This window comes from Equus caballus, chromosome 2, assembly GCF_041296265.1.
Source record: "Equus caballus isolate H_3958 breed thoroughbred chromosome 2, TB-T2T, whole genome shotgun sequence".
NCBI lineage: Eukaryota > Metazoa > Chordata > Mammalia > Perissodactyla > Equidae > Equus > Equus caballus.
This window is the reverse complement of record NC_091685.1, coordinates 19,987,570-20,015,227: the sequence shown is the minus strand read 5'-3', so window position 1 is coordinate 20,015,227 and position 27,658 is coordinate 19,987,570. Positions and strand designations below refer to the sequence as shown.

Here is a 27,658-nt window from a genome sequence, read left to right as displayed (position 1 = left end):
TGGAGGAATCTTCTAGATGCTTTAAACATCTATTTGAGAGACTTGAGAATTGTCAGTTTTGCTTCCAGCCAGAGCTGGGCAAATCCCCAGGGTGCCTGACCTCTGCACCCAGCACCTGAGGACTCAGGTTCCTGCTGTGTTCCCCCATCCACCACCTCACCGAGTACCAGGACTAAAGCGAGCTCATCTCCGAGGGCAGGGGTAAGCCAACCACAGCCTGCCCGGCGGATCCAACCAGCTGCCTGTTTTCATATGGCCCGCGAGCTAGGAATGGTCCTTATACTTTCCAACGGTTGAAAAAAGTCAAAATAGGAATAATATTTTGTGATACCTGAAGACTATGAATGAAATGCAAATTTCAGGGTTCATAAATAAAGTTTTATAGGAGCACTGTCACATCATTTGTTTACATAGGGTTCTGGCTGCTTTTGCACTATGATGGCAGAGCTGAGTGGCTGCAACAGAGGCCTTTCAGTGTTTACTACCTGGCCCTTTACAGAAGCTTGCCCACAACCCCGTCCGAGGGCTCCGGCATGTGTTCTGCGCAGTGACTAGGCATGTAACTGAGTACCAGTGGACTGTCCATTTGCCACTGACCTCCGAGAGGCAGCGTTGCCTGTTTCAATATGGTGGTACATTTAGTTTTTTCTGTCTTGGAACTTCAGAGAAGGGGGTCCACTACCCATCTGAGAGTAGATGATGCTTCAGTGGACCAGCAGGGGGCTCTCTGCAGAGGTTTAAATTTCAGGGCAAGTGGGCAGAGGGAGCCCATGCAGAGAAGAAAAGGGAGTCTGGGAGGAGCAGCAGTGGTCTGCCAGCCCCCTGGCTGAGCCTCGGGACTTGTTCTGAGCCCAAAGGAGAAGAGGACTTCACGCAGAAATCCAGTGAGCCCTTTGTCCACGGTCTTTGTGAGACCCACTTTGGTGATCTACACAGGTAGAAAAGAGAGACTCTCTGTTTTGCCCGAGGTGGTCCTGGCACATTGCAGTCTTCAGGGGCTGCATGCGGGATGGGTGGCTTCAGGAGCGTCTGGAGGCAGCCACCATGGCCCCACGCTGGCACACACACTGGCAGCCACGTGGTGGTAAGGCGGTCTTAAGCAGCTTCAGGAACAAAGGATGCTGATGACAGGCTGGAGTGGAGAGGCAGGGCCCGGTGGATGCTGGTGAGGACCTTATAGCATTATTTGTGAGCACATGTGATCCACCCCCTGGATCCCTCTCCTCTTGCTAATAAAAGAGTGAGGCTCTGAAAAGTCTGGGTGTCATGTTTTGCAGGTGGGGAAAGGACATGCAAAATGTGAGTTTCCACACAGGTAGGCAGTAACGCAGCCAAACGACCTGAGTTCAAATTCTGGCTCCACCATTCATTGGCTGCGTGTCCTTGGTCCCATCCCTTCACTTCTTTGGGTCTCAGTTTTCTCATCTGTAAAATGGGCAGAATAATGGTATCCACCTCCTGTTGAGGATTCAGTGAGGCAAGTAAAGGGCTTAGAAGAGTGTGAGTGCTATATAAATGTTCGCCATTATTATAAGTATGTCTCCAACTGCACTCACAGCTTCATCAGACTTGGGAAAGGTCAGGGAATGCAATAATGAATCCCACAGTCCCTGCTCTCAGGAGCTGACATTCGACTGGGAGCATAGACCTAGATGTGATAAAGGTGTACAGGTGGTCCATAGAGACACAGAAGGAGGGGCAACTACCGATGAGGGGAGCTCCTTCACATAATAATTCGATCTGGGTATGCAATATGAGTATATCTACAGATGGGAGCATGGGGAAGTACATTTTAGGTGGAGGGAACAGCACGGACAAAGGCATTGAAACTTAGAAGTTTATTTGTATTGGGCACCGCTGAAGTGTTCTGAGTAGAAGAGTAGATGAGGTGGGGGATGCGAGTGGCGGGAGATGACTCTGGAAAGCTGGGTTGTCACAACCAGTTGTGGCCAAATGACCAAAAGATCAAAGTCAGGTTGCTTTTGGTCCTGGGTCCTCACGAACTTTGATGCTGGCCTTATTTTTCTCTCCAGAAGGAAAAAGGAGTAAGCGCTATTAATAACTATGATCTCCAGGAACAATAGGAGACTAAATCCATTCAAGCAGGACCTTTTCATTTGTTCACTTTTTTTCATTCATTCAACAACCATGTAGCCTTAATAAAAAATGACAAATGCAACTGGCCCAGTATACAGGGGAAATATGGACTGGGCAAACCATGGCTCTGAAGAACCTGTGGAGACACAGCAAAAGCAGAGGAAGACAAAGGGTGGTGGTGGGAGGGGGCCGCAAAAGCTCCCTGGGAGAGCGGAGAAGCCGAAGTCAGTCAACACAGAGGGGAATCAGAAAGAACAGAAGGGTGAAGCAGGTTTTTTTTTTTGTTTTTAAAAAGAGGGAAATAGGAGAAGGGTAAACCATGGGAATGCAATGAGAATGTGTTTGTGAGAAATTGAGATGCAATGTCTGTGGACATTTTGTTGGTTTGGTGGTGGGAAAAGAATTGTAAATATGCATCGTAGGCAAATACCTCGTACAATAAAATACCTTGTGAGAATGAATGGGAGGGCATGAGAGAAATCAAACATAGCCTATCGCATTGGTCCTGCCCTTGGGAGAAAGGCCAAGTATATATTCAAGGCAGTTGTTGCCAGTCTCCCAGCCCCTGGGGCAGAGCTGAAGTCTGAACCAGATGGGTTACGTGCATCTCCATTGGCACAAGCAGCTGCCAGGCCATCATTGGGCTTTTCTGTCCAAAGCAGGGAGGCACTGCTCCGCTCCCTCCACTCAGAGCCCAGTCCTTGAACGGAGGCTGGGCAGCCCAGGATTCCGCTTGGTACCTAAAGCGAGGTGGCTCCCCTTGGGCGGGTCCCAGAGTATGGTTCATTTTGGGTTTCGCTCTGCCATTGGTTCCTGTGTCCCACGGTGTATCAGCTCAGGTGAGTGGAGAGCAGTCCGATGTCCTTTAGGATGTGGTCTCCTCATGCTCCAGGCGGTGAAGAGCACAGAAGTGAGGCACTGGCTCAAATCAGGAACCATTGTCCAAATGGAAAGTCCTCAGAGATCAAGCTAGAGATAGAGACGTTGAGCCAAAAAGGCTGGGTTTGCAATCAGGAGCCTGCTCTTCACTTGGCCTCGACACCCGAGTCCTCCTCCTTTGAGTCCTCGAGATGAGAAAGTGGAGTTCAGTGGCCCGGATGGCCATCTTCATGTGCTCCCCAGGCAGGCCTGGGGCCAGCAGAACCAGAGTTCCCAGATCCACCGAGCCGACTGCCCTAGCCTCTTTCCCAGTCAGTGTCTGGCTCCAGCTCCCAGTCCTTGAGAGAACACTTCCCATGGTCCCCAGGATTGTGACACCCTCATTGTCACCACCTTTGCCAAGTGAGCTTTCCAGGGCTGGCCTGGGAAAGAACTTTTCTTTGTTCCTTGAGCTGCCAGCTCGTTTGACAGGCTTGGATCTGGTGTGGCCGTTCCAGCATCACTTAGCCCCCTCTACTGCCCCTAAATCCCTGCCCCTCCCTCCTCCTGCTCCCCTGCCCTGAAGGCTGCCGGCTTATTCCTTTTGGAGATGAACTCATTGTTGACTTTAACTCACTTCGATGTTTCCCAGGGAAGCATGCTGGCGGGAGGCCCACCCCAGCTCCTTGAAGAAGACAGCCGCACCAGTGCCAAGACTGGGTGCCAGGGCCCTTGCAACTGCCAAAATGCCTCCCATTTTATGGACAGGCCTGGCTCGACCTGAAGACATTCCAAGTATTTAATCAGCAGCCCATGGCACATTTTGGGTTGCAGAAGGATCCCTCAGAAGCCAGCCCTTTGGGGAGACGAAACTCAGCCAGAGGAAGGAGCCGGCCTTCTCTGTGGGCCAGGCTGATGCTCAACAGATGGAAAAATGCATCCCAATAACAATGATCAATAACCAAAGGCTGGCAGCTGCTGTGGCCTGGCCTGAGGGCTCCCTGAGGGCTCCGCTCTGCCCTCTTTCCCACAGCAGACTGAGTCCAGCCAGGATTCCATCTTACCCACCTCCCTGCACAAGCTCCGGGAGAGCGAATGGGCGAGGGAGGAACCATATTTCACATACTTTCTCTTTCAAAATGTAGCCCTGTTTCGCAACTTCCTACTTAAGTTCTGGAAGGCTCTGGGGTCAGACCCAAGCCACCTTCTCCAGCCACTGGCCTGGGTCTCTTATCCTTCTCACCACCAACCTGGTTAGCTAGAGGTGCCAGAGAAAGGCAACGGCCTACCTTCAGCAGCTTTCCCACCATCCCCACCAGTGGCTGCTCATCCAGGGTCTATGCAATGCTTCAAGGAGCCTCAACCAAGCCTCTAGCCAAAACCTGTTTATTCTTCACCCTGTGTCGGCTCCTTCCCTCCCGGAGAGCCAGGAGGTATGCCACACCAAAGCAGGTGCACCCAGCTCTGGTATGCCCGGGCTCAGCAAACACCGCCCCCCCCCCCGCCCACCGAGGCATCTAATCTTCAGATCTTCTCTACTTTCCTATAACGAGGCTTTTGTTCCTCCTCGCTTTTACCAGCCAGATAGTCCTCCAGCCTCTTTGCAATGAATCCACTGAATCCTTCCGAACAGAACCTGTTCCCTCTGTGGTTTTTCTACCCTTACCACTTTTCACCAGAGTTTCCACCTGTTGTTCGCGTAAATCTGGTCCAGACCACAGCTGGAGGAGTCAGGGGCGGAAAAGCCAGCCCCTGGATTAGTGGCCCTGTGTCAGGGACTTGAATCAGGGCCCGGGGAGCTGACCCTTTTCCTAAATTCCCTCTCAGTCTTTCCAAACCAAACCAAACAAAGCAGAAGGGAGAAAAAAACACTTCAAAAAACAAGCCCAGAAAACACAACCCCATCGCCCAAAATGTTGAAATGGAAAACAAATCCATTCTCTGGAGGCTTGGTTTGAAACATACCAGAGCTGGCACTGGGTATGGTGGTCAGAAATGTGTTAGGCTGGATAAGTCTGTGATTCTGGAGAGGAAAGAGCTAACATTTTCCAAACGACAATGTGGGCAGGTAAGAGCCACATACAAATCACGTGCTGTTGTCGCCTAGGCCGTGGAGTAGGATTAGGAATCTTGACAGGACTCCCTCGCTCCAGCACTTGCTCGCTCTGAAAATCACATGTGGCTTGGGATCAATCCAATGTGGGCTGCTCCTAGGGCTGTGACCAGGTAACTGCCCCCCATCTTGAAACCCACATCCCACCTCCAGCTCAAAAAAACATGCTTACTCTTGAAAGGGCGGAGTGAGACAGACAGGGTAGGCCGGGCGGCGCTGTTTGCAAGGATGCGCTGGGACGGCACCCGGAAGCCCCGGTGTGTTGGTATTAGGAGAATTCCCTCTCACCAGTAATTCCGCACATGTGGGAGCTCAGGCCCCCCTACAGCCCATGTTCTGGTCCCTTCCTTCACTGCCTAGAGCCTCAGGAGCAGCTTTAGGAGGCGATGCAGCAAAGCAGAATGTCTCAGCTTCACCAGGATGACGTAGGAGGTACAGGAGGATCCAGATCACTCCATGTTGCTAAGGTTCTGGATTTTCCTTTTGACGTTGTTTTAGAGGAAAGCTTAAGACCATGCTTCTGAAACGTTTAACATGCGCGTGAATTACCTGGTGGATCTGTTACAAGGCAGATTGAGATTCTTTAGGTCTGGGAGGGGTCTGCGATTCTGCCCTAGCTCCCAGATGAGGCCGAGGTTGCTGCTCCGGGGCCACGCTCTGAGTAGTGAGGACCTAAGGATCTGGGAGACTGGGACAATTCAGAACCGGAGACAGCCAAGACATGCAGGGACTGAGGATCGATACCCAGAAGAAAGAGGAAAACAGAGAGGAAAATGGCGCACGCAAATCTAGTCAGAGGCTGAGGAGGTGGGAACAGAGAAAGACAGCGTGACAAAAAGATAGACACTGTATTCGTTAGAGAGAGAAAGGATAGAGTCAGAGAAACAAGGAGGGCAAAGGCAGAGAGGCAGAAATCAGAGATGGAAGACTGATAGGGCCAGAGAGACTGGCAAAGACAGAGCCAGGGTCAGGGAGAGGAGGCAAAGTGAGCAGCTGGGGGAGAGGCCGGAGCCAGCCGCCACAGCCCGTGACCGCCTAGGCTCCTGACCAGCAGTGAAGGGGCTCACAGGTATGGGGGGATGAGCCCCACAGAGGTCAGGTGCACAGACCTGAGATGCCACCTCCCAAACCTTCCAGCCTTCCCACACCTGTCCCACCTCTCCATCCTTCTCTAGAGTTATCCTTCCCCCCGGAGCCTGACATTTGTCTTTTACACTACAGCCAACATGATCTTTGCAAAATGCAAACCTGGTCATGCTGGCCTGCTGTTTAAAACCCTTCAACAGCCTCCCTGGGTTCTGAGAATACATCCAACTCCATGTGACCTTTCTGGAATCCTCTCACCTGACTTGCCCTCCAGACCTTCCAGCTCTATTGGCCTTCTTTCAGCGCCTTGAACACGAAGCTCCTTTCTGCCACAGGACATTTGTATGTGCTATGCCCTCTGTATAGGACTATGCTGTCCAGTACAATAGCTACTAGCCACATAGGGCTAGTGAACACATGAAACACAGCCAGTGCAACTGAAGAACTGAATTGTTAATTCAGTTACTGGAAAACTGTTAACTATTCTTTAAACATCTTGGGTATATGAATCTACTTTGCAACTTGAATTTCTACGAAATCTAAATACAGATCAAATATTTCTGGTGAAAATTTAGTGTCGGAATTAAGATCTGCTCTAAGTGTAAAAATACATGCAGAATTTTGAAGACTCAGTAAAAGAAAAAGAAGGTAAAAGATCTCATAAATACTTTTTTATACTGATAACGTGTTGAAAAGATAACATGTTGCATATATTTGGTTAAATAAAAGATCAAATTAACTTCACCTGTTTCTTTTTATTCTTTAAGTGCGGCTACTAGAAAATTTTAAATTATACAAGTGGCTCATATCATGTTCCTGTTGGACAGCGCTGGTCTAGAATGCTCCTCCTGCTCTGTCTGAACTCCTTCCACTCATCCTTCAGAGCTGGGCTCAAACATCACCTTCTTTGCTTCCCTGAGATAGAGTCTTTTATTTTTATTCCGTTTCATTCACTTTCATAGCTGTTTGCCAGGAGTTGCCTGCCCTGAACGCCACCTATTTGTAATTATACATTTATCTGGATGACTACTTGATTCACACCTGTCACCTCCACCCACCTCTAAGCTCCATGAGAGCAAGGTCCGTGTCTGGCTCCCCTCTGGAAACCAAACACTTCATCCAGAGCCTGGTGCACGGATGGCTACCAGTGGGCACTTCAGAACGCCACCCGAGGCCATTCCATCCACTGTTCTGCCTCTGGATCTGACCATCCCCCAACCGTCTCAGAGAGCCTCAGCACTCCCTCCCCGAGTGCGCCCTTCAGCATGTAGATTCTACCCCTCCCGGATGGAAAGTCTTCCTTTATAGCTGACTAGAAGTCCTCCTGCTGCAAGCTGGCCGAGACCCTTCACTCAGTCCTTAGAGGGGATCAAAGCAGTGTTTCTCAAACTTGAATGTGTGTGCCAGTCCCCCGGAACCTTGTTAAAATGCAGGCCATCAGGTCTGGGATGGGGCTTGAGATTCTCATTTCTAACAAGGTGCCCAGGGATAACGTTGATGCTGGGCCACACTCTGAGTAGCAAGGATGTAGAAAAGCTGCTTATCACCCTGAGTAACCCCAAAGTTTTCTTCCTGCTCTGGACCTTCCACCTAGGAGGCCATTAGGGGTCTCTCAAAATTCAGCCCCGTCCCTTCCAGCTCCCGTGCGCACCCCGCCAACCCCTGTACCCTGAAAAGGAATGCGGTGTCTGTGGCTACTGTGGTCATTTGGTTTTTGTTTTTAATTTGAAATAAACCTTTAAGCAGTTTTCAGAGTCAGGGCAGCCCTGATATGGATCATGGGTGTGTAACAATACTCTCTAATGATAAAGTCACACAACTGGAAATGCTGAACAGTCCCCAAGCTTTGGCTCCTGTCTGCCACACGGGGCCAATCCTAGCAGCTCCTGAGGAGGCTCCGCTCTGCAGAGTTTGGGCTTGGACGCTGGGAGAGGTTCTCTGACACGTCCACAGGGAGCTTCGCAAACCAAGCGTGTGCTGCTGGGCCCTCTGCCAGGCAGAGATGAGCCCTCCAGCTCCCCACCCTGTTCACACAGAGATGTCTGAGGGATAGAAGTGTCTTCCAGCAGCCTCGATTGTGTGTGTGCATGTGCACGTGTGTGCATGTATGTTGGTTGCATGTTTGGACACGAGGTCTGTGTGTGTGTGTCTTTGTCCATGGATGTAAGGAGAGTGTGTGTCCGTGTTGCCCCCAGCACGCGCGTTCAGTAAAGCTTTCATCACACAGAGCAGCGCTGGACTCTTTCTGCATGGGCCCGGAGGCTGAACAATGTCCCTAGGTGGGCCCCACAGAGGTGACCGGCCCCACTGTCCCTTGGTGCTGCTGCTCTTGCTGACCCTTGCGTCTCCGAGAGCTGGCGCCCGCCTCCTTGCTCTCCTTCCTGCTCAGGTTCCTGTTGGCGTTCTCCCGCCGGCCCTGGCCTCCCTTCCGCCTCTTCTGCCCTGCAACCCCAACAGCAGGAAGAGTCAACAAAGGGCGTCCTGCCATAGCAGAGGGGCCCTGGGCACGGCCAAGGGCCCCAGGAGAGGAGGGGGGAGGAAGCTGGGGGGGGCCTGGAGATGCTTCCTTACACAGTCAGGGTCCCCTCAAGGTCTTCTCTGACCAGCAGCCACTTCAGAGGACCCTGTGATGTGGGCACTGAGAGGGGGGCCCCAAGAGCCTTTTCACCCTCCACCCCTCGATGAACCAGACACCCTCCTCTTTCTCAGGTCTTCCTCAGACCTTGGATCCAATGGACCAAGAGCATTTCCCAGATGTTCAGGGCAAGTCTCAGGACAGGCAGGGTGGCCCGCCACTCCTCCACCCCACACTACCGCCTCTGGGGCCAGCCACCACATCATTGCCAATGCAGGCTGTATGCCCTTGGCCAGATCACCACAACTCTCTGGATCTTAGCACCCCCTTCCACACCCCTACCTGACCTCTGGGGGCCCTTCCAGTGCCAACATCTGCTGGCTCAGAAGAAATGGAGAAACTGGAAGGATATGGACACAGAATCTTCCAGCTCCCACCACACAGAGTTCTGGGGGTTGCCCTCTGCCAGGATTTGGCACTGGTTTGCACAGCAGAGGGTCTTGAGTTGGGGTTCCCCATCTGGCCCTGGCTTGAGGCCCTCTCCTGGGCCACAGGCAGGAAGCACAGGTGGCCAGACCTCCTGCGGCTGTGCCTGACCCCCAACCCCAGGGAGGCAGAGGCTGCAGCTCACCCTCGGGACAGGGTATCCTCCGCACTGTGCACCTCCGGGTCTCCTTGGTGTTGGAGCAGATGGTGTGGTCCCCACCAGGGGCGTGGAGCACTCTCCGTGTCCGCTCCTCAGAGCCCTTCCGGAAACCACACAGCTTCTTCTTCTTGGAGCACGGCCCCCACAGGGACCACTCACTCATTTCACATTGTGCTGGCAGGAAGGGAGGGAAGATGGAAAGAAGGAAGAGGAGGAGGGGTCACGTCTCCTCTCCCGGCCCAGAACTCCCCAGGGCAGCCCCTCCCACCTGCCTTGGGCTGGAGGCATCTTTGGTCCAGAGGGTGGGAAAGTCCTGAGAGAAACCTCAGAGGGTGGTCGTGGGGTAAGCTTTCTTGGCACAGGGCCCCAGCCCGGCTGTCCCTGCTCAGATCTCCTGGCCGTGCCCCTCCCCCTGGGATCCGGACCCTCTGCTGCGCCCCCCACACCTACCAGGACTGCTGCACTCCATGGTGCCGTTGGCCGCTGCAGAGCCCTCGGGACAGGCCGGGTAGCAGCGGCCCTTGTGCAGGTACAAGCTCTCCTTACACTTGGTGCAGAAGTTGTGGCTGAAGCAGGCCTCGCAGTGCTCAATCTTGCATTCTGAGGGGAGGACCAGACTGGGGGTTCTGGCTCAGCCTCGAGTGGACACATCCTCTCATCCCCATCCCCACTGCCCACCCATCCACACCCCGCCACACAGGACGGGACTGGGTCTGGAGCAGTGACTACTGCAGAGGAGCCTTGGGAGGAAGAGGAAGGAAGGCAAGGATGGGGTGGGGGAGGGGCGGCTGAAGGGGCCACTCCTGAGGGCCTCCTGGGACTCCTGCCATGGTCAGACAACCCCAACCCAATCCCAGGCCCTGGAACCAAGAGAGCCGATTTCACAGGAGGGGGCAGGGTTCTCTGCAATTAGTGGGGGTGATAGAGGAGGGTCCCAGCATCTCATGGCACTCCAGAGGATCAAACTGAGGGACACAATGACCCCCCAAGAGTGGCTATGTGGTCTCCTCTTCCCCCATTGCTGGGCATCCACAACACCCCAAACCCTGGTCCTCCTCCTGCCCAGGTCAGAAAGAATCAGCTTGGAGGAGGCAGGAGCAATCTCAGGGCAAATTCCTCTCTCTCTGCAAGACCAAGTTCCAGGAACCACCTTGGTCCGACTCCTGGGTCCCTCTCTGATCCCCTCCTGCCAGCTCTCCCTCCTCAGGGGAAGTAGCAGGGGTGGGGAGGGGGCTTGCCGGCTAGGCTGGAAGCAGGCAGGGTGTTTCACGATCCCTCCCTTCCCAGACTGTGGGTGGGGCTGCCTGCCTTCCAGTCTCTGGCACCTGAAGCCTGGGCTGCCAGTTTCCCAGGAGCTGGCACAGCCAGGAACTCCTACCCCAAACACCCTGAGGACCAAGAGGGCAGCCCCAGGGTGCTACGTCCATCCTCACAAGCTCCCTGCCCCCACTCCTCCCTCCCCTGTGCCTCCTGGTTCCTGACTCCCGGTTTGGTTGCAGGTAAAAGATGAACAAAAATAGCAACAATAGCAGCTACCATTGTTTGAGTGCCAGACACTAAGAGCTTTCCATATGCCTCTCACAGCAACCTTAGGAGATAAAAACTAGTCCTCCCATTTTGAAGATGAGGTTTTGAGAGGCTGTGACTTGCCCAAAGCCACACAATGAATAAATAGCAGAGTTGGGATTAGAACCGGAGCTGGGTGAGCTTGGGCCCGTCACTTCCCCTCCAGGCCTCAATGTTATCAGCTGTAAAAAGGGTACCATCACTTAGGTCCCAGCTCCCTCCAAAGGCTGTTATGAGGCTCAACTGAATTAGATCTGGAATGCATTCTAAACACCAAGGCACTGAACAGATGGGAGGGGGCATTGGCATTATTCACTGGAGTGTGTTCATTGTGTGTCCCCCACCATGTCACAGCTGAGACGGGATGGAGGTGTGACAGCATGTGCCTTGGAGCACATGGAACTCTAGCTGGTGTGGGAGAGTGGAGCTGTGTAAGAAGACCTGGGGAAGAAGGGGTGGGGGGAGAGAAGGCTGACCAGGGCTTGAATTCCCATGCTGTCAATGGACGCAGCAGTGGTTTTTAAGCGGAAGTGTGATTGCGTACGTTGTGTGTTTCAGAATCTCATTTATGGCTACAGTGCAGAGGGAAGGCCAAAGGGAACCAGATGAGGTTGGAGGACAGTCAACAGGCAATGCGATGGTCCAGGAGAGAGGTGATGGAAACCTGGACAAGACAGTGGGAGTGAAGATAGACAGGAGATGGAGCAGGGACGACTCGGTTATTGGATGGATGGGGGGTGGCACAAATGAGAGGCTGGCTCTCAGGTCTGTACCTTGGGTGATGGCTTGGGACACCGAGAGTGACCTGTGGGAATACAGGTCAGTGCAGGTTTGGAGGGAGGAGGCGTGGTTCTGATGTGGACACACGGAGTTGGAAATGTGGCTGGGATATCTGGGGGAGATGTCTGGCCAGCAGCTGGGTGCTTGAATCAGAAGCCTTCTCTCCTTTCCTCAGCGTCCCCTCTACTCCTCCTGCAGGCCACCAACAGTTCAAAGCACCCACCCCCAGAGTCCAGAGTCTCTACTGCCCTTCTCCAGCCCTGCCCACACTCACTGATGCACTTGTTCATGTCGGGGTTGCGGGCATCGAAGTATCCAGGTGGGCAGGACGGCAAGCAGACGCCCACCTGGCGGATGTCGTTCCTCTCCAGCAGGATGAACAGCTTGGGCGAGCACTTGAGGCAGCCGTTGACCTCAGAACAGAGCTCACAGCCTTTGGCACAGGCCTGGCTCCCCTCGGTGCTGACTGTAAGGGTGGAACAGGAGTGAGAGGCAGCTGGAGGAGAGACCTCCCTCCTTCCCAGGCTCCCGCAAGGACGGGAAGTAAGTAGACAGGAGTTTCATACTATCGAATGGATGCGCTTCTCAGAAAGCACAGACCAGGCTGGCAGCTCTCTGTCTGCAAGGCTGCTTTATAAACCTCCCCAGGATCCTCTCTCATGGGAACTAGCACAGATGCCATCCATCCTAAATGCCTCCCTAGCGCCAGGGACAACACAAGCTCACCCTCCAGCCTGGCTCCACCATCCCCAGAGAGGCCACTGAAGCTGCGCCCTTCCTGGAATTTACCCCTACCCTCCCCAGAGGAAGAGAAGCTCAGCCTCAGGTATGGGAGGAGGGTTTTTTTCTCCTTGAGGAAGTTTTAAGGACAAGAGGGATGATGGATTAAACTGAGAAAAAGACCACCTGTCCAGAGATAAGAAGACACCGAGAGTCACTTAGGTCTAAACAGTGGTTTCAACCAGAGATGATTCCGCTCCCCAGGGGACACTTGGCAATGTCCAGAGACATTTTTGATTGTCACACTGGGGAAGGAGGTTGCTACTGGCATCTGGGGGACAGAGGCTGGGAATGCCACTAACTGTCCTACAACGCATGGGGCAGCCTCCACAACAAATTATCTGGTCCAAAATGTTATCTGGTGCTGAGGTTGAGAAACCCTGGCTTAGAATCATCCTTGGAGGCAGTGTCCTCTCCAGCCGCGGCAGTGAGGCTCTGACCTCTGGTCCAGGTCCCTCAACCATTTGTCCAACCAGCACTCACTGAATCCCACCCAGGTACCATGTGTGGGGCGAGCGCTGGGGATGTGGAGGCAAAGACGCCTGGCCACTCTGAACTGGTCTTTCAGTGGCGCAGAGAGACCTGCAAACAGGTAAATGCGGACAGCCACAAGGCCAAGCAACAGTGGACTCAAAAAGAAGAACGGGAAGGAGTCACAAAGGAGGGGCCCTCCCTTGGGGCCAACTCTTGAAGAATTAGTAGAGATTTGTCCATTAGGAAGTAGAAATAAGGGCCCTCTAGCAGCAAGGCCACAGAGGCGTCAAACAACCCAAGGGGAAGTGCAGGTAATTTGGGGTGCAGGAGGGGTGGGGAGGAGAGTGTGAAAGATAAGGTGTCTGATCTTGAAAGGTCCTTTACATCATGCTAAAGGACTCGAACTTGATCCTGCCAGGCAGCGTTTCCCCAAGAGTACTCCTCGGACCACGATTCCCCTAGATGTTCATAGGAGGATGTGGAGAAAAGGCCACCGCACCAGGTAAGACTGGGAACCACTGGGACCCACAAGTCTAAACAGGATTCTTCACTGTGGGGCTTCTTGCCCCTTTCATTACGCTCCTGTGCAGAGTGACTCTCCAAGAGGGGGACAGAGTGAGCTGCATTTCCCAGACATTTTGGCCACAGAACCTTCGTTTTGCAGAGTTTTTCTTGGGACCTTTCTCAGAGGTGATTAGACAACAGGGAGCCATCAGCAAGTTTTAAGCAGCAGCAAGATCTGGTCTGATTTACATGTTTGAAAGGTTCTCCCCGCAGCCTGGGTGGGGACCAGAGACTGAAGGACCATCTGGGGGGAGGCTGACATGATCATCCAGGTGAGAAAGATGAGAAAGTCTTAAATCAGATTCTGTTCAGTGGAGATGGAGATAAAAGGATTTGAGAGATGCTTAGGGAACACAATCGGTATGGCCAGAGTGACCAATAGGAGGGGGGAGGTGATTCCCAGGGTTCTTGCCTAGAATATGGGTGAACAGTGGGGCCAGTCACTAAGAGAAGCCTGTGGAAGAGAAGCGAGTTGAACAGGAAGGAGAGTAGTCACAAGCCACTCACGAGGAAACAGGGAGCGGGGAGCTGTTGATAGAGGCTGGAGGCAGAGAGCTGGGGAATCAGAACAGAGCCATAGGAGAACAGGCAGCGTGCTGGACCCACAGCTCAGACTTCAGAGTCGGCTGAGCCTAGAACCAAGTCCCCTGCCTGGGACCCAGGGCAAAACACTGCCTCTTGCGTGCCTCCCTTCCCACCACCGAAAAAGGGAGATGAGGATGCCCACTCCTGTTGGGAGGAGCACCTGCTCTGGGAATAGTCCCTGATTTCAGAACAGGAGAACAAGTGAGAGCTAGGAAGGCAAGCAGAGATGGGAAGAGGAGATTAACCATCACAACGATAATAATAACAACAAAATCATCATGATAACACTGGCAGCTGATTACTAAACATTGAACACTTGTTCTGTGGCGGACATTGCTCTTAGTGCCTTACAAGCATTTGCTCATTTATTCCTTACAACCCATGAAGTAGATAGTATTATTTTTTTAATCCCCCTTTTTACAGATGAAGAAATAGAGAGGTTAAATGACTTGAACAAGCTTCACAGCCAGTATGCGTTCCAGGCAGAGGGAACAAAGTTTATGAAGGCCGGGGATAGGACAATATGAGATGACAGGGAAGCTGAAAGTATAGTGAGGCTGATTGTTTTTAAATAGAGGATTTATTTGTATCGAGTCAATGTTGCCATTTAATTAATCAATAAATTAAAAAATTCATATCGTTCTTGCTGGCTTGGTCATTGCAAGGTCAAAAGTACCCCAAATGTCATATTGAAGTTATAAGGAAGTTCTGGGGATTATTTTCCCAATTTGGGCCTTTATTCAGCTGTATTACAAATTAATAAGTGACTGTAGATTTAGGTACCATTTCTACTTCAAAGACACTAAATTGTAACTCAAGTTTTTGGTTAATTCATTGTTGAAATTAAGTCAGGCAGGTGTCCCATTTGCAGGCCTCTGTAGCTATGTTCCTGGACTTATTTATTCCTTCCTTATCACTTTTTTTTTTTTGAGGAAGATTAGCCCTGAGCTAACATCTGCTGCCAATCCTCCTCTTTTTGCTGAGGAAGACTGGCCCTGAGCTAACATCCATGCCCATCTTCCTCCACTTTATATGTGGGACGCCTGCCACAGCATGGCTTGCCAAGCGGTGCCATGTCTGCACCCGGGATCTGAACAGGTGAACCCTGGCCGCCGAGGCACAAGGTGCGAACTTAAACACTGTGCCACCTGGCCAGCTCCCCTTATCACTTTTGTTAAGGACGGATTTGCAAAAGGTCTTCCCAGAATCCCATTGCCCACCTCCCATTCAACCAACAGATCTCTGTGTGTGTTTTTCTTCAGAGCTATCAGTGACACAGCAAGAGACAGTGTGGCATGCACGGGGCAAGATAAGGAAGGGTCTTGAACCCGTATAAAGGAGTTCAGACATTATCCTAAAGGCGGTGAGAAATCACTGGGGGCTTTAAAACAGGAGATGTGGTCAGGATTCCATTTTTGAAAGATCGCTCCGCAGTGTGGAGGATGGATCACAGGGAGCACAAAACTGGAGGCAGGAGGACTGCCAGGTTCAAAGAGACAGAGCTGAGCCAAGAGGATGGAAAGGAGGAAACACATGTAAGATATTCAGGTAGTGAAATCAACAAGGCTAGGTGATGGATTGGACCATCCATGGGGGTGAAGGCGTGGGGAAGCACAAGTCGAGGGTGACTCCAGGTGTTGGGCTTGTGTGGCGGGGTAGCTGTTGGCCCTTCACTGAGAGAGGGACCACGGGAGGAGACCCAGCTAAGTTTTAGATGTGTTGAGGTTGTGGTTCCTGTGGGACCCCCAGGGGAGGATGTCTATTAGGCAGCTGAACCTGTGGGTCTGGAACTCAAGAGAAACGTCTTAGCTGGAGGTTGAGACTCAGAGTCCTTAACATGAAAACTGTCATCAAAGGCATGGAGGGCCATGAGATGGCAAGGAGAGTGGGGATCAAGGGTGAGAAGAGGAATCAGACATTGAAGAGAAGGACAGAAAAGGAAGGGTCAAGAGGCTGAGAAGGGGCAAGCAGACAGGTAGGAGATGCTCAAAAGCATATGGAGTCATGGAAGCCAAGAGAAGAGCACACGCTACAGAGGAGGCATCTCAACGTGCCAAGATGAGACGTCGTGTAAGGAATCAGCAACAAACAGGTTGCTGGTGCCCATGGTGGGGTGGAGAGCAGAGGGCAGTGGGAGGAGTCCAAGGAAGGTGCAGGACTAGAGCCATCTCATTCGGGAAATTGGCGGTGGAGACGGGGAGAGAACTCAGGGGTCCGTGCTGGGAGCCGTTGTTGGTGTTTGAATCCGCGGGGTGGAAGGCAGCCCAGGCAGAAGCTGTGCAGCTGGAGGAGAGGGCCAAGGGCTGAGGCTGGGGCAACACTCACGTTCCACAGACAAGCAGAGGAAGAGGGGCTCAGAGAGAAGCTGAGAAGGAATTGTTGAGAGGCGGGAGGAGACTGAGGAGAGTGGGGAGAGAAACCAAGCTGGAAAGGAGACGTCTGCAGGAGTTGGGCCGGGAGGAGACCCCGCCAGTGAGACTTGGTCAGGTCCCATCACACTTGCATTAGGAGCTGACTAGGGGACCTGCAGATGAGCAGTTTTGGAGGAGTGGTGAGGATGAGAGCCAAACCACCGTGGGCTGAAGAGTGAGCAGAAGGCACAGAGGGTGGAGGGTAGAGTGAGGAGGGGGTCAGAGAGCACAGAAAGAGACAGAGAGGAGAGACAGCTGGGAGCAGAGGCTGTGTTCACAAGACTCAGAGGCAGGGTAAGTGATGGAGGAGTGAAGACCCAGGGATGCAGAGGGTCAAGGGTCAGAGCTCAGGCAGTAAGGCTGGCCTGGGGTAGAGGGAGGGACAGCGGGGTGGGGGTGGTCAGGGGCAAGGACTGAGGGAGCTGAGCCCCATGAGGAAGAGGGAGGGGGCTCAGCAAAGAGGAGAGGGGCTCAGTGATGGGGAGGAGTCAGTTCAATGAGGAAGGGGACAGGAAGCCAAGGTATTCTCAGCTTAGAGAGGCAAGTGGATGGGCAGTGAAGGGATGGAGAGCCAGAGGGAGGGGGGGTCTCAGGGGGGGCAGGGGAGGTCCAAGGAGTATGGTAGGGGGTGGGGGGGGTTACAGAATGATTCAAAAGGAGAAACCAAGGTTCATTCATTCCACAGACGTTCCCTGTACACCTAATACATGCCCAGGACTGCTAGGAGCTGGGGATGCCGAGGCATAAAGAGAGGCCCACTCAGGCATGCGGGAAGCAGGGCTGGCTACGCCCTGTGGTGAACGGAGGAGCAATGGAGGGCACTCCCTCACCCAGCCGGCTAGGTGAAGAGGGTGTGCCAGCCAGGAGAAGAGCCAGTGCAAAGGCTCTGAGACACCAAAAGTGCTAGTGCATCCACAGAATGGCAAACAGGGCTGTATTCCAGGGGCGAGGAAAGAGACCACAGAAAGGCGTGTTCAGATTTAGTTTGAAAGTCTCCATCTGGCTCCCGCACCTATGACACAGGGGAGGCAGCCCTGCAGGGTCGTAGCCTGGCTGAGGAGGCTGGGTGGGCTCAGTGAGGGGAAGGGCACTCAGGGTAGAGATGGAGCCTCCCTCCCAACTTCTTCACAAACCCGCCCCCTCACAGCTCTGCCCCCGCCCCCCGCTCCCTCCATCCCAAGCGCTCAGTGAAACCCACTTCCCTGAGCCAGGAGGGCAAGGCTGTGCCCTCCTCGTTTCTCTGCTGCTTCTCCGGCTCCTTCATCCTAGTCCAAACCCCTTTCGAGTCGATGTTCCTTTAATTAGGTCTTGCCCCTGGGTGGCTCAGTGACTGCCTCCCCTAAGAATGGCTTCTGGTCACAGTCCCTTCTCCCCCAGCTTTCTCACCTCCAAGGATCTTACTAAAATCAAAGCTCTGATGGTGTCACACCCCCTGCCTAAAATCCATCAATAGCTCCCTGTGGCCTGCAGAATTAAGACGCAGCTCCTCCACCTGGCCTAACAGGCTCCCATGAGCTGATCCCACCTGGCTCATCTCCTAAGCAATATGGAACTATTTTTGTTTCTCTGGTCACATCACTCTACTTCACATCTCTGTGCCTTTGTGCACGTTGGTCCTACTGCCTGGAGCACTCTCTGCCTCCTCCTGAGCCTGACGAACTCCTTCAAGCCTCAGAACCAAAGTCACCTCCTCCAGAAAGTCTCCCCTGATCACACCTCCCAGCAAAGTCTAGATGGAGCATTTCTCTGTGCTCCCCCGCCCCCAGTACTGGACTTGAATCCATCACAGTAGATAGCACCTCGCATCATTATTATCTGCTAAGAGGTCTTTGTCGCCCACTAGAAAGAACTTTGGAGGGTGGAGCCTGTCTTTTTTCTGAATGGGAGCCCAGTGAAGGGGTGAAGCTCCACAAAGGGATGGGGTCCCCCAGAGGTAGGGTTGAGGATGTGGTGAGACAGAGGCTCCGGGAGGGGAGTACGCGGATGAAGGTCACTGAGTGTTCGATAAAACACGGGGAGTGGGATTGGAAAGGAGTGAGGGGCCCAGGGTGGGTTCAGAGAGGGTCAATGAGGGGTGGAGAGGAACTTGCCATGACCCAGAGGAGGGCTGACCTTGGTTTGGGGTGGTATCTAGCCTTGCAGGATCGCGATTTGGTAAGTGATCTGAGCTCAGTTGGCGGGGGAGGTGGTGACAGGGAATGGGGTCCTCAGTGAGGAGGCATGGAAGTGGGCGGGCAAGGGCCCCTCTCAGGGGACATGCTCTCCCAGGAGATGCGTCTGTTCGTGGCGCCCAGGGTCATCCCCGGTGTGCCCCCCTGAGAAGACCCAGCATCCTTTACCTCAGCTGGGAGTTAGCTTAGATCTTCACTTTTTCTCCCCTGGCCCCAAATAGCCTTTAACTGGCCAGTTTGCCTCCCACCTAAGCCACCTCCCCTGACCTCTTCCTGCGGCTGGACCGTGCTGCCCCCTGACTAAAACCTCTCAGTGGCTCCTCATTACTCACAGCTCAAGTCAGGTGAAATGCAAACTCCCCAGCCCGGCAAGTACAGAGCACTCCCCGTCTGACCTCTGCCCACTTCCGCAGCGTCACGCCCAGAACGGCTCTGCTCCCTCAGCCCCAGGCAGCTTTCATGGCTCTATCCTAAGGCGTGGTAGGTTTTTTGTTTTAGCAGCACAACCTCTCTTTCCAATAGAAAAGACCCTCCAAGCATAAAACAGATGTGAGCCCAGCCGCTCCAGTTACAACCCGAGGGCTCCCCAGATCTCCACCTATGAACCATTCCTCCAGCTACTCCCAGCTGCACACCATCACCTGAACAGCCTCTGCCCCCTCCTGGCTCCACACCTTTGGACATGCTGTTCCCTCTGCCTGGAATGCCATTCCCTCTCACCCACCCTCACTCCCTTGCCTGGAGATCATCTACTCAAAACACAAGCCAGGAGTCACTCCTCTGGGCTCTCCCAGCCCCCCACGGTTCCTCCTGTCACCGCATTCACAAACCAGATAGAAATGGTCTCCTCCCCACTCGCCCGTGGACTCCTCAAGACTCATCTCTGTGTCCCACAGCCAGGCTCAGTAGGTTCGCAGTGGACGTTTGTGGAATGGCCCAAGGAACGAATGAGGCTTCAGTGAGGGAAGATGGTCAGCGCGGGTGGAGGATGGGACAGTGAGAAGGGGCAAAGAGGCGGCACCAGCTTCCGGAGGAGTCAGGGTTCAGTGAAGGATGGGGGTTTCAAAGGGCACAGGACTGAGTGAGGGGGCCCAGGAATCAGATAGGAGAAGAGACTCAGTAAGGGGAGGGGGCACTCTGCGAGGGATGGTGAGGGAACGAGGCCTTGGTGAAGGCAGGAAATCCAGATGGGAAGGAGGTCAGCAGAGGGTGAGGCGCAGCGAGCAAAGAAGAGATTGTGAGGGCAGAGGGGCTCCAGGGTGGGGAGGGGTCCTCATGAGTGGAAGAGGAGGAGGATGCCCTGCCAGTGTTTGTAACTCATCACTAAACAGTTCTTTGCTCAATTTCTCCCCCAACAGGCAGGGAGATGATCACTCAGACCGGAGAACAGTCATTTCTGAGCTCAGAACTGGTGTGTGGCTCCAAATCGGAGCTCTACTCGGTGGCATCCAGCTGCCCTCCTGACGTGCCATCACGAGATGGGGGACAGAGCTGAGGCCTGTATCCACAGCAAGCCCACCTCTGCCCCCAGGCTGCCCACTGCCTCTCTACGTGGTCGGGAGGCCAGAGCAGCCACATACGGGTGTCTTAGTCCTCTTTCTTCCCTCCCCCACCCCCCTAAAACCCTAGGGCAAAAAGGTGCACACATTGTTTATATAACAATGACATGCATCCCAAAGTCTCTACAGAACTTGGTATTTTACAAAGGTTTCACGATAGATACCCCTATCATCTCAGGTAAGCCTTACCGTATTCCTATCTAAGTACGCTTGTGGTTTATGGTCATTATTTAACAAGTATTGCCTAGCAAGCTCTATCCTCATCCCTCTCTGAGCCTCTGTCCATTTTGGACCCTCATGGCATCCTGAGTCTTTCCCCACACCTCACTCCAGCCTCAGATCTCACCATCAGGGATGTCTGTCACTCACACCACCTGGCAATAAAGATGGGGTTACACGCTGCCGAGGCTGTGGGATGTGGCTTTTCAAAGCAGACACATCAAAATTGCTGCATTTGATTGGGCATTACTGGGACTGGCCTGTTCTGATGGCCCGGCTGGTACTTTTTTTTTTCAGTACAAAAGACTCGAACCCAGGTCTTCTGACCCCCCAGTTTAGGTGGGTGTGCACCTCTGCATGTGTGAGTGGAAGCGGGACCACAAGGCTGTGAGTGGCTCCTCTCGTCCTCTCTCTCATCTCGGAAATAGAGGAGACCGATTATAAACCGCTAAACCGCATCTGGCCCGGGGAGTCCAAAACACTGGCCACAACAGATGAGAAGGGAGGAAAATGAAGGGCTCGCTGCTGATTAAACGTAACCGTCTCTAATTGTTCGTTAAGCCAGGGATTTTCAGCTTCACCAGCTCTCTGAGCTTCTCTCCCTGGGCTGGGTTCTGGCCTTGGCCGCTCCCGTGGAGACCCAACAAAACGCCACTGCCTTTCGACCTTTCCTGGCAGGCCTCGGTCTGCAGGCCTCCAAAGCGGAGCAAGAGGTGGTTGGGCTAGATTTCAGAGGAGCTGCCTGCCTGTGGGCGTGACATCTCTCCCTTACCGGGGATGCTGAGAGACAGACAGGCCTTGGGGTCTGCAGCACAGGCCTCCAGCCCACTCCCTAGCATGGGTCGCTCACACAGAGTAGCCATTCTCCAACATAATGTGCGTGAACTGAACCCTCATCCCTGGAGACATTGGCAGTGGCAAGAGGACCTCCCTCAGGACCGCCTAGGACAGGAATCTGCGAGGGGCGGCGAGGGCGGTAGAGACAGGCTAACCTTGAACTCTTATCAAGCTCTGTTTTCAAGAAGACTGGGCTCGAAGGAATTAGGAGACCTGGGTTCCAACACTGACTGTGTGTCCTTGTGCCTGTCATCTCTTCTCCTTTCTTAGCCTCAGTTTCCCCATCTGTACAATGATACGATTTATTTTATTTTAAGCTGTGAGAACTCTTTCTTCCAATGACATCTTACACGGAGTCTTATGGAAAGCAGGGAAGAGTGGAGCCGCTCTGGTTGGGAGGGCAGGGGGGCTAGACTGCCATCCACTTGCCTCCCCGTCACCCCCCCCCCCCCCCCCCACCATGCAGCTCCCTGAATACCACTGGGCTGGGCTAAAAACCATGATCTGGGCAGGGAAGGCAGTTGCCCATCGCCAAGCTGTGCAGAGTTCCCTGCCCCAAAGGAGCCACCAGTAAAAGAAAGGAGCCCTGGACTCCCGTCAGTGCGGAGGGGACCGCGCATCCCTGGCTGCGGGGCCAGCAATCATCTCCATGGATACCACACAAAGCTGGTGTCATGTCAAAGGGCATAATCCACAAACTGGATTCTCACAAGAGAGGGGTTAATCTAGAAAGCAGAGTCTACAAAGGGGAAAATAGGCAAAAGGAGTGATCTATAGAGTGGGTAATCTCAACAAATTAATCCACAAACTGGATAATCCACAAGCAGGATAATCTACCGAGTAATGTACAAAGGTGTAATAAAGTAGAAATCTGCAATGGTCACCACAGAATGAAACTAGCACAGGCCCCCTCCCACCCCCAAGGCCCTCAGTGGTCCAGCCCCGCTCCAGTACTCACTCCGCCTCTGCCTCTTCCCCTTGATCCCCCGGCTGCCGGCAGCGAGATGCATCCAGCTCAGAACCAGGGCCACCACACACAGCCCAAGCCGCATAGTCACTCGCCAGCTCCAGGCCCCTGGTGGGAGGGGTGGTCTCTGGGGAGGTGGGGTGGACGGCGCAGGGCTCTTGCTAACGCCTCCGGGGCTGGGTCAGCAGCAGGAGGCCCAGGCCTGGGCTGGATCCCAAATCCACCATAATCTCAGCTGGGGACAGAGAGGGTGCGGGGAGCCCACTTTTCCATCAGCCCATAAGGAAGTCCAGAGAGCTTCCCTCAAAGGCACCTCGGGGTGTCACATGGGATAACTCTTTGTCACTTCAGCAGGGACACCTCCAAAAACCAACCTATTGAGGGAGGGATGAGAGAGAAGGGTTAATTCTGGGGTACCATAGGGCCCCCCAACCTATGCCTCCTACCCTCCCATGTCCCCTACCTAGGAGACTGTGAGAACTCAGAATGTTTGGACATTACAAGCTACCCACCTGGCACCCCTGTAGAAGAAATCTACTGCTTTTCCTATCTTGTGGAATTCCCTGACCTGGGACTGGAGCCGGCTACCCAAGTAGCTAGAATACGGTGGACACTCAAATAAAACTTGTGGATCACGGGAAACCAGCTGACCCCACCCCTGCCCAATGTTGGTCAGTTCTAGCTGGAAGTTCTTCTTTAGGTCTGCCCTGCAGACCTCACGCTGCAGTAATAGCCTGTCTCTCGAAGAGGAGCTCTATCTGTCTTTCTGTGAGTGACCCCTCAGCCTTCTCTTCCCAGTGCTGAGTCACCCCTGTGCCTTTCACCTGTCCTGGAGCTAGAGCAGTGGCCCCTGACAAGCTGGCAGACTCTGCGTGGCCCTCTGGGCTTGGCGGGAGAAAAGGAAGTAAGGCTTCCCCTGGCCACAGAAACTCTGACACAGCAGGCCCTGCGGGCCTGGCCTTTGTCAGAGGATAAAAGAGGCAGCAATGCCCGCCCTGGCCAGAGTCACAGAGAATGGGGATAATCCCCCGGCCCAGCGAGGGCCAGGTCTCTGGACCCGCTGGCCCGGGGGGGTGGGGGCAGGGGGAGCTGGTCCCTCCCCAGGGAAATGTGTCTGGGAAGTTGGAGCTCAACCTGGGAGTCAGGGGACGAAAACCCCACTTCACACTCACAGGGTCGCAAACACACAGAGGCCCGCCCACACACTGCCCCACACACTTTGCTGCGCACCCACTCACACTCACACGGGGACGGGAGAAACCAGCAAGCCTTTGGGAAGCTTTCTAGATGCCAGGGAGGCATCACCCTCCCACCCACTGCTCAGATGCCTTTGGACAAGTCACTTGGCCTCTCTGAACCTCGGTTTCCTCATCTATAGAGTGGGGATAAATAGCCTAGTTCACAGGCTTGCTCTGAGGGTTGGCTGCATTTTGGCTTACTAATGAGAAATCTGAAACGCTAGCGTGGAGCTGCCCCTCCCAACCCCGGTCCCAGTCCTTTTGCCCTTCACCTCTTGGGGAGGCCCCAGGAGAGCCCACCTGCATGGGAGATAAATCATTATCCCACGAGGGAGTTCAGCACCTCCCTCCTCTGCCTCTCCCACCAGCTTTGAAGGCCAGACACACTCAAGTGGTTAAGCTGCTTGTGAGAAGTGTTTACATGAGGCTGATGGATCCCACCTGGCTCTGCGGCCGGAGCCAGTGGAGATGCCCCCAGCCACCCCCAAATGCCAGCCCCTACCTGCCCCTCCAGTACTCCCTGCGTGACCTGCCAAAGCATTCCCATCCTCCCCAGCCCCCACTGCACTCCCCCATCACCCACCAACTGCCGACGTCCGGCTGAGCGTATCGGCCTGGGGTCTTCAGCTCCAAGTATATAGTCTCAGAGGTCGGCCGTAGAGAATGATGGTTAAGGGCAGAAACTTCAGAGTCAGATGGCCTGGCTTCAAATGTTGGCTCTGCTATTTCTTAGCTGTTACCTTGGGCTAGTTGCTTAGCTGGTCTGATCCTCAGTTTCCTTATCTGCAAGAGGGTTGTTGTTTTTTGTTTTGTTTTTTAAAGATTTTATTTTTTTCCTTTTTCTCCCCAAAGCCCCCCGGTACATAGTTGTATATTGTTAGTTGTGGGTCCTTCTAGTTGTGGCATGTGGGACGCTGCCTCAGTGTGGTTTGATGAGCAGTGCCATGTCCGCGCCCAGGATTTGAACCAATGAAACACTGGGCCGCCTGTAGCGGAGCGCGCGAACTTAACCACTCGGCCACGGGGCCAGCCCCAAGAGGGTTGTTGTTTTTTTATAGCTTAAATGAGTTAACACATGAAACTGCTTAGAATGGTACCTGGCACGTAGTGAGGGCTCAATTGTATATGCCGTATTTTCTATGCCCAACACTTCATCTTGTGTCTACATTCCAACGGTCATCTAAAAAGCAACATAAACAGTTTTTTTGTATCCATCTGGACCCGAACCTTCCTGCTGAGCACTGTTATGCAATTTCCATATTTGCATTTGTCTTTATGGTTGATTGCCTCGGCCCCAACGTGATCACTCAGTGATAGGGTTAACTTTTAATTGGAGCGTTTCTCAAACTGAAGTCTGAGGACCCCTGGCAGATTCACTCTCAGGGTGCCGTGAGTCCTTACACGGGGCAAACACTGGTGAAGACCACGGGAGACAAATCAGGTGTTAAACCTCAGTGAGACTTTGGTCTCACCGTGTGATCAGCACCCCTGAGGTCCTGGGGGCAGAAAAAGTCCCATATGCATCTCTGCCCTCCCTGTGCCACCCTGCATGGTGCCTGGCACATCGGGGTTAGTGCTCAGCAAAGGTTAGCTCCCTTCCTTTTCCTCCCTCTACTTCTCTAAATTCTCCCTCCATCCTCCTGGGTCTTAGCTTTCACCTGAGCCCTTGCCATGCTCACCTGGACCCGGCCAGTGAGGGTCTCCTGGTCCACTCCCCCAGGAATCACTATCCAACCCTGATCTCAGCTAGGAAATGGGGAGGAGGATCTGGATCTGAATTTCACTGGAGCAAGCGACATGGGCCTCCCCGACTCATCGCTGGATAGGAAGCGATCCAAGCGCCCCTAGAAAGGTCTACCTATGGAATCAACCCTGAAAAGGAGCTAGGAGTTCACTTTACGAGGGATACAAGCAACAAAGAGGAGGGAAGCCGGGTGTCGGAAGGGGTGAACGCGAGGGCAAATGCCCTGCCTCAAGGGAGCATGTACTGTTCAACGCCAGCTGATTGTTGATAGGCAGAAATAATGGCTCAATATTACCAGATAGTCTCACTTATTAAAGGAAAAGTTGAAAATTCAGAATTTTATGTGAAATGTGATTTTAAAAGCTGGACAGGTCTCAGTCTAGGGACCCTGCAGTACCAAGCCCTGGAAGGTGACAGGCCCCTGCATCCATGTCTCTCCAGTTCATCCTTGCCCTCCTCCCACCCCCCTGCAGTGGGCACACACACAGACTGCCGGGCAGACTCGGGCTGCGAGAGGAGATGGGAGCTGCTGACTGTCTGTAAGTAGCCTGTTTCATTTCTATTAGTTCCTCTGTCTGATTTCCTCTGCCCCGTGGGCTATATAGCACGAGCAGTCCACTTTTTGAGGCCCGTTCCCCTGCACAGGCAGAGCCAGCGAGGAGAAGTGCTGGCAATGATCAAGGTCTCAGGCATCCGTGGGGGTGAGGAAGGGCATTTTGTCTCTGCCAGGGTGGGAGTGAGGGATCCACATTCATTACGTGCCTGCACCACCTGCCACGTGCTAGGCCCTCACTCACTCCTCACTCCAACTCTGGGAGGAAGGCAGAATTATTCCCATTTTACTGGTGCTGAGAGTTTAAAGGTCTTGGGGTTACAATCAAGTCAGTGAGCAATGGTTTGCCACTCAGGACTGGGTATCTGGAGGGCCCGGCAAGGGGCAGGAGCTGAAGGATGTGGGGCATGACGCAGCTTGGGGAATAGGCGACAGAGGTCGGGAAGGCTGCAGGAGACAGAGCCAGAGCTGGGGCAGGAGATCAAGGAGAGAGGGGCTCCTGCTAGGTGGTCCAGGGAGGGGAGGACACAGGCTGGAGAGGGGGACACAGCTGGGGGTGGAGCTGAGGGCGGGACTCAGTTCCCTGGAGAAGGCTGGAATAACTTTCACCTTTCTGCCTGCAACACTATCAGGACAAATTGGTACTCCGTCTGAGGCCGGATACGCACCCAAAAATGTAAACCATCCCGATAATTTCTCATTAGTCCTCCCCGGGACCTGATGCGGGTGGAGAGTTTGGGCCATGGAGCGGGCTGGCGGGCAGGGATCGAAGAATTGCTGGGCTGGGGGTGGGACCAAGTACTACGTGCTTGCCCGACCCGTGGGGATTAGCGTGTCCGCCAGAGCCAAGCCAGGTGTTGGGCCCCCTCTCCGCGCCCCAACACCAGGGGCAGCGGGGAGAGGCTCCTTCACGTCCCTCCATCATCGCTCCAAGCGCGCAAGGGCTTCTTCCCTCCCCACTATGCCAGGGAGGGCCAACAGGTGCAGGGGGAGGGGAGGCGGGCCTGAAGTCCCTGTGACTGCCCCCCCCCCCCAAATCCAGACAACTCTGCAAGTCCGAGGGGCCGGTTTCATAAGAAAGCTCCTGCCCCCAAGGGCGCGCACCCAGAATCTGTCCTTGCTCTCCTGGGAGCCCCGGGTCAACACAGCCGCCGCCTCTCCCCAGCCAAGCCACACCATCCTCCCCTAGCGCCCGACCCCACGGGCCAGTCAGCCGCGCCACCTCGCAGCGCACCGGGGCCCGCGGCGCACGCCGCCTGCCACGTCGGACCCGGGCCCAGGCTACGGGACTGGGGTGCGGGTAACCAGGGGCCATGGGACAATCCTAGAATCAAGAGCTTCTGGATTCGGGGTGCTGGTGAATAGGGCTGGTGGACTTGGAGAATTCAGAACTACGAGTAAGGACGCTCACAGGGGGCTGCCGGGTTGAGGGGAACCCGAGGCAGCAACCAGGAGGGGACTGCCCAATGGCTTGAGGGATGACGGCGGGTGCTGGGGGTGGCAGGGCTTGCAGGAGGGGGTCCAGGAGGTGCCCTCTCCCACACTCGTTGACCAGAGAGCGGTCAGAAATTCCCTTGCTCTCACGGGCTCACCCCCGCACTCACCTCGGCCAAGCCCCGACGGGAGGGCCCGCGGCTCCCAGGTCCCGGGAGAGGGGGCGCTGGGGAGGAGGACCGGGCAGCTCAGGGGGGACTCACCTCCGCGCTGCCAGCCGCGGCGGGTGCAGGCCCAGGATGGGCGAGGGCGCGGCCGGCTCGCCCGCCCGCCCGCCGCAGGACTGTCCTGGGCGCCCGCGCTCCGCCCGCGCGTTCCCAAGTTGCTCAATCTGCGGGCGG

General features: G+C 54.2%; 1 protein-coding gene across 7 annotated transcripts; it reads right to left on the bottom strand.

Annotated features, from left to right (window-relative positions):
* Positions 1–356: 356 nt before the first annotated feature.
* Positions 357–27,658, bottom strand: RSPO1 (R-spondin 1). Of its 7 annotated transcripts, none has more exons than XM_070245700.1 (8): positions 27,521–27,637; positions 24,624–24,706; positions 24,110–24,309; positions 22,280–22,662; positions 11,996–12,187; positions 9,826–9,975; positions 9,361–9,549; positions 357–1,425 (listed from the first exon to the last, which is right to left on the bottom strand). In XM_070245700.1, exons 4-8 carry the CDS (start codon positions 22,371–22,373, stop codon positions 1,367–1,369), a joined length of 684 nt encoding a protein of 227 aa, XP_070101801.1. In that variant the 5' UTR covers positions 22,374–22,662; positions 24,110–24,309; positions 24,624–24,706; positions 27,521–27,637; the 3' UTR covers positions 357–1,366.

Excerpts from the sequence above, each read along its gene's own strand:
- RSPO1 (XM_023626553.2), bottom strand. The coding sequence starts at position 22,373 with ATGCGGCTTGGGCTGTGTGTGGTGGCCCTGGTTCTGAGCTGGATGCAT. Across the intron at positions 12,188-22,279 it reads GGGGAAGAGGCAGAGGCGGA|TCAGCACCGAGGGGAGCCAG; the intron begins GTGAGTACTGGA and ends CCACCCTTACAG. Across the intron at positions 9,976-11,995 it reads CGACATGAACAAGTGCATCA|AATGCAAGATTGAGCACTGC; the intron begins GTGAGTGTGGGC and ends TCCTCCCCTCAG.